The following is an 11,225-nucleotide window of genomic DNA, read 5'->3' on the forward strand; positions in this document are numbered from 1 at the left end:
CCCCCCCCCCCCAAGCGTTGTCGTTAAAAGTTCAACCTAAGTCTCCGCCCTTCATCTTCTACCTTGCCATATGAAAAAAACCACCAACAACAACATTCTTATAGAAATATTTTAATGAAGACACATTTCAGAAAATTAATGTGTCACGTGTCATTGATCATCAAAAAGCTAGTCATTTTTAAAAAAAAAAAAAACTTACAGTGTGCACTTAACCAGCGTGGTACGTGGCCTATTCATGCATATCAAAGGGACACCACTAGAGTTAATAACTATAGTAGCAGACGGTGGAAGTAACTTTTTTTGATTTCAACATACAGGACTTTACGCTGTCTCAAACTTCCAACGTATGGAGAAATAATGATTATTAAAGATACTAGTAGCAGAGAAACAGTTCGATGTAAGGCCCATACTAACAAGTTTTTTTTCCTCACACACACACACACGCACACTTACATACGCAAAGATTTAGCCGCGCTAGCCGAACATCTAAGAGTAAAAGTTGTAATGGACCTCATTCAGCAATCGTAAACAAACAACATTTAGCCACATGGTGCTCTATCTCTTCTATATAATTTACGATCTAATGTTTAATTCATGATAGTTGTCACGTGACCGTTTTTTTTTTCGTTGTTTTATCAATAAGATCACGTGACTAAATGTTCTTTGTTTACGATTGGTGAATGAGGTCCATTGGCGTCATGCCCTGCAAAAGTCAATGAACCTGAACGATGAGCAAATACGTAAGCTGAGTTTGTGTATGTGTGTATTCGTCCGAGTGTGTGTGTTCGCGCCCGCGTGTGCATGTGTGTGTGCGTGTGTGTGTATGCGTGTGTGCACTAGAGCTGCTTAAAATCAATGTATCGTTATAAAAACTGAAAATCTGAAAGATTGCTGCTCCTAATTCTGTTGTAATCGATACCAAATACTCGGTGCGGAATTTCCGCCGTTATCTGTTAACTTTGCAGACGTGAATTTTCACACTACATTTTAAACACAGTGATCTGCTCTTTATTTAGTATTCGATTTTTTTTTTATAGATCCGGTTTACATTGTTGAAGCAATAAATTACAACGAGACAGAAAAAAAAAAAAGAGAAAACAATGTGAAGAAATGTGGTGGCGGTTAATTTGAATTTTTAAAAATTTAATAAAGTGAAGAGACAATGACTGGAAGACATTTTGAAATAAAAAAAAGACATAATTAGCAATGTCAAGGACACCATTCTAAAGATCATTGTTGCCAACTAAATTATAAAAGTCCTGAAAAGGGCATTATATGGCTTACTATAATATTTCGCTTATCTATTTTTCTATTTTCTGTACACCGGTTACACCGAATATCTTTCTATTTATGGATTGGCCTCCATTTATGAAAATCTCCAATAAAACTTGAAAGTGAAACATTGCATTAATCATCGGTTACAGCGCTCTTGACATTTGTTTAATTCGCTTATTTCAAACTCTTTCACTCCGCCATGCACTGTCCCAAACCAGGCTGAGAAAAAAAAAAAGAGAAGGGTTAGGCCTAGGATGAGTTAACCTACTCTGTAGACTAAATGACCAGCTACAGAAGCGAATAGCAGCAAATCAACAGATGTCACGGACCAGGGAAAAAAGATTGACCTCCATCTGGAATGTGCATGACACCGGTTGGAGTCATGTGACAGGCCGAAGACCATCGTATTCTCCAGGAGCATCACCACCATTTGTTTATGGAACTCCGGATTATGTATGAGACTGGGAAGATGGGGACAGTTGGAGCGTGATCTTCGAGACCCGGGACTGAGGCGGCATTGGTTGGAAAGACTCGCCCAGGACCGAGACGCTTGTAGGAAGCTGTTTGGTGGCCCTAACAGGACCATAGGCAGAGATGAGATGAGATTTTAAAATCTTTCTCGATTTCATATTTTTCTTTATATTGTCTCTGGACGTCTCCATATCGCTTGCTCTTCTTTTTCTCGGAACCTTTATGTTCCAAGTAGTAATATACTTGTCGAATCTTGAATATCTTATCATTAAAAGAAATTCATCATCATCATCGTCAATATCATCATTATAATCATCGTTATTATTTATCCATTCACCTCTATACTAGGGAAACAGTGGGAGAGGTCTTTTTTTTAATATCATGTTAGCACTCTAAATCAACAGTCTAATTAAACATATAGTGTTAATATTAATGATGATGGAAATGAAATAGTAATGTTTTAAAGTTAACCCTTTTTAAAAATTATTTGTTAACATTTTTATGTAACATTTTTTTTAAATCTATATGAACGTTTTCGCCACCAGGAGGCGCTATAAAGATCAAAGCAGGATCCATTTTGCCCTCACTTGCATAGAAGAAGACACTGAAAACACATACAACACTAAACCATAATTTCAAATACGAAAACATAACCTAATAAAATACTCAGAAAGACACAAAAGTAAAGGCACATTCCACGTTCCATATGCTGGACAAATTTGTACAAATACTCCTTCTTCCCTAGTGCTTTTAGAGCATGGAATGGGGTTGCCTGATCTAGCCAGGAAAAACCAGTGACTTGGCAGAATTTAAGTCATTGGTTAACATGCATGACTAGATGCATGACGCTTAGGACGTAATCATCTTCTATTTTTGAAGTAACGTCTGTATTTTATAAGATAAGACAAATAAACACAAAATATTTTTACAAAGAGAAAAGCATGTTAAATCTGAAAGAGTACCCCCCCCCCTCTTTTGTGTTTCTCTACATATTTATTCATTGGTAATATTTTGGCCTTTTCTCAGCTTCAGTGGAGTGCATGACAGTTGTCTGAGCAAGCTAAAATACATTAGGTAATGATTTTGTATTTATTCTAAAACATGATTAGGGAATGTTTAAGCACGTTTCTTTTTTAAAGCTGAAAAATAAAATGCTTTCTTAGAAAGTACTGGATTCAGGTTCTTTGAGTCAAACACTATTCCTGGAATTGGCAATATCATACTCGATGCACACTTAGTATCGCAATATAAAACTCGCGACACACTTAGTTTCGAAATATCAAACTCGAAACTCCATACACACTTAGTAACGCAATATCAAACTTAATACAAAACCGGTATCGCAAAATCAAGTTCCATACACATCTGGTCAAGCAATATTAAGCTCCAAACGCACCTTATATCAAGATAATAGGCTCTTTTACACACTTGGTATTGCAATATAAAACTCGATGGACGCCTGGTATCGCAATATAAAACTCGATGGACACCTGGTATCGCAATTTCAAGCTTGATACAGGCGTAGTTTTTCAAAAATTCGATACACACATAGAATAGGTCAGATCACTTGAACTCTATTTATACAGGTGAAAACAGGCGCTACAATGGAATACAGGTACAACTGTCCAGACATGAAGACGTGAACTAGTTTCTGGAGAGATTTCATTCTTGTTAGCGCTTCTCTGCCGCCAGCTGCCTGGTCGTGCGGTTTGCGCGCTGAACTGTCGTTCGGATTAATCGACGGTCGAGGGTTCAGACCCTGCCCGCTCCCATCCCCCGTCGTCCTGCGGGCGGTTTGGACTAGGAAGTAAACTATCTTCAACTCTGAAGGAACATCCAAAACATGTCGAAGAAAGAAAAGAGTTTAGTGGGTACAGGAGCCAACTGAACAGGGCACGCAATGGAATGTAACAGGGCACGCAATGGAATGTAACAGGGCACGCAATGGAATGTAACAGGGCACGCAATGGAATGTAACAGGGAACGCTGTGGAGTGTAAACAGGAAACGCTACGGGGTGTAACAGGGAACACTACGGGGTGTAACAGGGAACGATGTGGAGTGTAACAGGAAACGCTGTGGAGTGTAACAGGGAACACTACGGAGTGTAACAGAGAACGCTGTGGAGTGTAACGGGGTACGCTGTGAAGTGTAACAGAGCAAGCACTTTAGTGTGCCACAAGGAGGCGAGATCATAAAGTTTCAGGACAAACCTCAGACCTAAAAGCAGTAGTGTGTGGGGCGAAGTGTGTGCATGTGATGTGTACTCTGTATGTTTTATGTATGTTTATTATTCGGCACAAAGTAAAAAAAAGAAGTTAACAGTTGAATTAAAAGATCTATGAACTCTTTAGAACGTGATTAGTCAACTTTGATCGTCATCTTAGTTAATTCATAATTTTTTTTGGTCAGTGACATCTGTATATAGGCCTATTTATTGTCCGAGAACCTAAGTTAACATGTTTTATTCAATTACATTAACACTTTTTTAATGTTCATAACGCAAAAGATAAAAAAAAAAAAAAAAAAGTGATAAAAAAAACAATATAATCACACTAATAACAAAATGTTTCTATAATATCTACATTACTGGAGATAAAAGACACATATGACCAGAAAATGTGGGTTAAAACATACTGATATTTATTTTTCAAGAATATTTACTTAAACGTAACATTAATCTGCATTAAAATGAAAATCACCTTTCCAATTACTTTTATTCTACTAATTCTCCCTAAGAAAAAAACGACGAACAAAAAAAAATTATAAAAAAAGTTGGTGTTATGCACGAACTCGTAGGCGGCCATCGCTGGTTAGTTTTGATCACATATTACGTATAAATACAAACTGTTTATTAAAACTTGTGTCAAACTATTGATATATCGAGGATGCAATAAGCATGTTTGGTATTTGAGACCACAAAGAGATGTTGCATCAAATAAAAAAAATATGTACATTTTATTTATAATTGTTATAAAGAGGCGTCGTGGCTGAGTAGGATAGCGCTTGGCTTCCTTGGTTCGAATTTCGCTGAAGACTGGGATTTTGAATTTGGGGATTCTATAAAGTGCCTGAGTTCATCCAACTTTAACAAACAAATTAATAGTAACATGGCACAATGCTACCACACACTCTATACAGTAGTAACGAGACGTGGAATGTGGGACTGATCGTCGTAAGCCGCTTGGCTACCTATCAAAAGGGCTCGAGTTCGAATCGTGACTCGGACTGATTTGTAGTTGCTGAGGGCATCAATGCAGCACGAAAACTCTCTCCCCAGAATCCCCCCTCCCCCCATGGACCCACTAAAGAGAATGAAACATATCGCACTGAGGATGCCATAGCTTGAAAGGTGTACAATACAAAGACATTTTGGTAACAAATTAAGTGTATAGGTTAAAAAAAACAGCAAAAAGGGGGTTCTTTTAAAAAAATCATACTACATGACACTAGCCGTGGCACATATCTTGGTCATAAACGTGGCGTTTGATTTTCAATAGCGAGTTTAGTTCGTGAGATATACAATATACAAAACAATCTTACAGACAATAAAAAATTAACATCTTTTTATCTTAGGGGCCCTCTAAAATATCACAAGTTTAGATTGACACAGTTGAGTTAATTTATGTTGACAACAAACACAAATGTCAGACGACATGTGGGCCGTGGTGTATCAAACTATTACTACCTATTTATCAGTACATTGATGATTGAAATATAAAAGCTGTTTCAAAGATGAATAAATAAAACAAAAGATGTATTTATATATAACAAAGGAGTGAAGTATATGAACGTAGTACATGCTATTCCATTAACAATGATGAAATATTTTTTTACTTCATGCAAATAAGTTCTACCATATTTTTCACAAAAATCCCAGCGCTCCATGGACTCGTTTCTGCTAGATGTCTTCTGCCAAGTATGACTCTTCATAAATAAAAAGAGTACCGTCTTAGAATGCCGAAAGAATGCATCTCTCTCTCTCTCTTGAAGGATCTGCCTCACTAAATCAAATAAAAAAGAACATTGAGACCCGATTTAAAATAAATCCAAATGTTTTAGTTACTCTTGTTACATAGCTTACATCAACTAACACAGTCTGTCTGTCTGTCTGGTAAAAAGCTTGAACATGTTTTTTTCTTCCACTTCCCATTCCCGATCAAATTGAAATTTTGCATAATTATTCATAGTCGATGACTATACAGGAATCAAACCAAAAATTAACCAATTAATTACTCATTTAGTACTAATAAATTAATTTTATTTTATATATCAGAAAGGGAGCTTTACCCTGTAATTTTAAGATAAATGGCAGTAATTAAGTGGTTCTTTCCCTTTAGATAAGCTTTTTTTCTAAATTTAACTTCTTTTTTTTTCTATTGCTTGTTTTACTATATGTACATTTGTTTTGGTTTACGATTTATGTTCCATGGTATTATGTCAAACTATTACTACCAATTTATCAGTACATTGATGATTGAAATATAAAAGCTGTTTCAAAGATGAATAAATAAAACAGAAAACGTATTTATATATAACGTTGCATCTACCCATTGTCAGACATAATGTTAGTCATATTTTATATCATTTTTTTGGCGTCATGTTATGTAGTAAATATATATAATACATCAAGCCTGTCATCATGCATTCCATTATTATTATGTTTGCTCTAATCATGTATATTTTTTTTTGTAATGCACAATTGTAAAACAAATTTCCTCACGGATAATAAAGATTATAACTATTATTATTTTATTATTAGTATGCTTGCCCTGGATGTAGCAAAATATGTAGGTCACAGCTGGGGCTGCGCAGCCACGGGAAATACTGCATTCATCACTAATCTTCGGACTCGAAGACCAGCCTTATTATTATTAGTATTATTACTAATCCAGGTAGGAATTCCAAACAGACCTGTTCATTTATCCCACAAATATATGATACAAGTGAATTGGACTGTAGCATACAGGCATGCATCCATATAGATTTTATCATATACCTCACCTGCTAATGAATTAAAAGGTAGTAGAAACACTATTTAATATATAGACAGAGATGTAGATAATTAAACAACAGAATAAAAAAAAAAGATTATATCTACACATTGGACTACGTCTAAATTTGAAATTATTTCATCCCATAATTATTACGTTCCATGTTAGATAACTGCTTCGTTTTCCTTTGCGTTTCTCATTTAATAACAATTTAATTGTCGCCCCTGCTTTCCTGAAACAGACATTAATTCAATTAGTTACGTAGTATTGACTCAAAACAAATCAAGGAGCTTCTTAGCGTTTAAATTTAAGGACTGTTAAAATTGCTATTATTATCAATGTGAATTTCGCAGTTAATAATAAGTCTTAATATTTTTCTATCTATTCTGCGTCAATTAGAATTCTGGGGCAGAAAAGGGGCACAATTCTTTGAATTATTATTTCTCGGTTTTTTCCCTTTTTCGACTTCCAATTTCATTTCGATTAGAACCACACTCAAACATAATGATACATTTTTTTTTAGTAGGGGCTCAGAGATTTGAAGTCTTACAGTGTTCAAGTTATTACATCAAAAGTCAATAGATTTGAAGTCTTACAGTGTTCAAGTTATTACATCAAAAGTCAATATATTTAAGTCTATTTACAGACGAACAAAGCAAAGAGAATTATATGCAACGAGTGACAGTGCATTATGTCCTGTTATTACATCAGTAGACAAAGACCAAAGTTCTGTAAAACTTTACATGTCAAAGTAAAAATACATTTAAATACTTTTTACTTTACTGTTTACATCGTGTACACAGACCTATATATATATTATATCTAGACTGTCGTGAAAAACTTTTTTAAAAAAGCTGAAACAAGGCAATGTTTTGTAAAGTAGCTATAAGAAGTATTTTTTTTTCAACCCTAACCTATGTAACATGTAAGTTAATGTTTAGATCTAGGTCTAGTCATTGAACATCCAAAATAAGAGCACTCTCTTCTCATAATTATTATTTTGCCATTTTTAGATACATAATCTAAAAAGATCTAAGTAATCAATCTACATAAATATACATAAGATGATTAAAATCAACAGACATGAATTATTTCGATCCAGGATTTTCGAAACATTATCTCAATGGAAACTAACATGAAATGGCTTTATTTCATATATTTGAGTGACTATACAATTCTGTTATTAGTAGCCCATTCTATTGAAAATCCGCATTAAAGGTATTGCATTAATTCTTAACTTTGAAAACTAAAGATCTTTAATTTTCAAGGATAGAAAAGATCAATTTTTCCTAGATTTGAAGCGACTTCCCGTACAGCTTTTAGAAGAGTTACGTACATAACAATCTCTCTCTATAGGTCTGCGGTCTGTTTCCGTTTTCCAGTCTAGGTATAATATATATAGGTCTATGTACTTTTTATTTACTATTTTCTTTACCGGAATTTGAACTTGCGACTTTTGGTTCAGATCAAGCGATTTACAACTCGGCCAATGCACTTACGTAGACCTAAATACTTTACCCTATTAATCGTTTTTTTAAAAGTGTTTTGCTTAATCTATAATTTTAACTTTTAAATTATTTAATAATGATGATGATAAAAATGATGGTTATGATAATAATACTAAAAAAATGATTATATTGGTGATATTGATAATAATAATATTAATAATAGTAATAAGTCTAGACTAGTCTAGAGATTAAGCGACTATGGAAGCCATCTAAAATAACCATATCAACAACCATGGAGATGATGACAACTGACCCCACAGACACATTCGAAGCACTAAACATTCCTAAGAGGATCATCATGACGTCTCAGAGGGCGGCACTGCTGCAGACCTGACCACATCATCAGAAAATTCCTGAGTGGACACTGTTAAGGGACTACAATGAAATTTGTTTCCCTTTAACGATGCTCGAACCTGGCACTGCCAGAGAGTGCAAATTCATAATATTAATCTTTGTTTTACCATTTCTATTAAATATGAAATATATACACCAGGACGTAAGGAACGTCTGCACTATATAAGATAAGATAAGATACACTGGAAGTAAAAGGTTATATTGAAAGAATTAAACTTCATTATTTCCAGTGTTGTATTGAAGATATTTATTTGATTTTCAATTTCATCTTAAAAGAAAAGATAACTTTAACTTGTATTTTAAATCAAAGTTTAGGTCTAAAGTTTGATTTAGGTCCAAAGTTTGTTTTTGTGTGTTAAAAATGTTCATAATTCGAAAGTATTATTTTGTTTTAAAGATTTATCTATCGTCTTCTTACTCCTTGGAAAAATGAGAATGTGTTTGTTTGTTTGTGTGTTTGTTTGGGGTAGTTTGTGTGTTGTTTCCCATTTCACGTGGTCTGCCCCTACCCACCTCTGCTTGTTATTCCATACGCTAGAACAAATTCGTACAAGTGCTTCTTCTTCCCTAGTGCCATTAGAGAATGAAATGGGTTGCCTGAATCAGCCAGGAAAACCAACGACTTAGCAGAGTTTAAGTCATTGATTAACATACATGACTAGAGTGACACATGAAATGCGTAGGACGTAATAATCTTCTTTTTTTTAAAGTAAATAATATGCAAGATAAGATAAGATAAGATAAGATAAGACTGGTCATCAACTCTTCTTTTGACTTATCGCCTTAAGTTTTTGTTATTATGCTTGTTATTGTATTTGCATATCTGTCTATCTATCGATCTGTCTATCTATCTATCTATCTATCTATCTATCTATCTATCTATCTATCTATCTATCTATCTATCTATCTATCGTTCTTTCTATCTATCTATCTATCTGTCTGTCTGTCTGTCTGTTTGTCTGTCTGTCTATCTATCTATCTATCTATCTATCTATCTATCTATCTATCTATCTATCTATCTATCTATCTATCTATCTATCTATCTATCTATCTATCTATCTATCTATCTATCTATCTATATCTATCTATCTATCTATCTATCTATCTATCTATCTATCTATCTATCTATCTATCTATCTATCTATTTATCTATCTATCTATCTATCTATCTATCTATCTATCTATCTATCTATATCTATATATATATATATATATATATATATATATATATATATATATATATATATATCTAAATTAAATTTTTTGAAACAATGTTCTTTCAGAAAACCAATAAGATCACCATGAACTCTACAAACGAGGTCAAGGTCGTGCTGACGACCCAACCAGAGAATCTTCTCGACGTCAGCGATGAAGTGTTTGAAGCCCTGGACATAGCCATCAACTGCATCGTGGTCCACCTGCTCTCCTCGTTAGGCCTCATCGGAAACAGTCTGAACATCGCGGTCCTGTCCCAGCACAGCATGAGAGACACCACCAATTTGATTCTGCTCTGTCTCTCGGTGTCCGACCTGTGCTTCTCCTGCTTCATGGAGATCTACTACATCAACAAGATCGTTTACTACTTTGACCAGTACCTGTCCATGACGATGTGGACGTATATATCTGTCTTGACCGTCCCGGTGCAGACCCTGCTCTTTTTCACGAGCACGTCCCTGGTGATGATATTGTCCGTCGAGCGCATGGTAGCCGTCTGCTTCCCGTTTCACGTCTCGAGGATTGTCACGAGGTTTAGGATCAAGTTTCTGATTGGTGTTTTTATTTTCGGCTTGGCTGGTGTGGTGTCCCCACTCTACGGCGCGAGAACCCTTGAAACGGTCACCTTTAACAATGTAACTATTGTGTCTGGAGTCAGCACAGAGTTCTTCACAAACGCTTACTTCTCTGCTTTTTATATGTTTCTAACTATTTATCTTCTGGTATTCATAACCTCCGTTGTGATCGTATGTACTATAATAACGCTCGCATCGCTGACCGTTTCCTCCAGTAAAATTCAGCACCTGTCCGCGGAGGTCATGCTGAAAAGAGCCCGTGAGGTGAGGTCTGCAAGGACCAGCTTGTGCCTGTCTTCCTCTTTGATCTTTCTGGTGCTAGTCCCTTCCGGTCTGTTCGATATAATCTTCGCCTCCAATAACTCGTTGTTCCGCTTCACCAACAAGGCCCTGATGGTGCTGAACACTTTCAAGCAGATCTTGTACCTCTTCAACTCCTCTTTCAACCTCGTGCTTTACGTCATCACGAGTCCGAAATTCGCTCAGACGTTCAGAAATATTTTCAGAGTCAGGACTGGCTTAAGATATTCGAACATACAAAAATATCTGAGAAAATAATTAGATCCGTGTAGGTGTAGACTATAAGAGCACTGATCAGGACCTGACTTGATTTACGTAAGACTCTGGGCGGTCACACAATCTACAGGGGCATACGTTTGGTCCTGGTACTTGTACTGATGTAATGTGTTGTTGTTTTTTGGTAGTTAAAGTGACTCGGATTCGTAAGAATACATTAAAGCCCAGTATATTAGTGATACCATTCAGATCTCATATTAACTACTATTATATACAAAAGGTTAGCGCATAAGTTATTTTTTTAGCCTATTAGTAAAA

General features: G+C 35.3%; 1 protein-coding gene across 1 annotated transcript; it reads left to right on the forward strand.

The window, feature by feature from the left end:
• The first annotated feature begins 9,902 nt into the window (after positions 1-9,902).
• Positions 9,903-10,949, forward strand: LOC106054968 (G-protein coupled receptor 39-like). The gene has a single exon (XM_013211056.2). It carries the CDS (start codon positions 9,903-9,905, stop codon positions 10,947-10,949), a length of 1,047 nt encoding a protein of 348 aa, XP_013066510.2.
• Positions 10,950-11,225: the final 276 nt, after the last annotated feature.

The sequence above is a fragment of the Biomphalaria glabrata genome, chromosome 11 (genome assembly GCF_947242115.1).
Source record: "Biomphalaria glabrata chromosome 11, xgBioGlab47.1, whole genome shotgun sequence".
NCBI classification, from domain to species: Eukaryota; Metazoa; Mollusca; class Gastropoda; family Planorbidae; genus Biomphalaria; species Biomphalaria glabrata.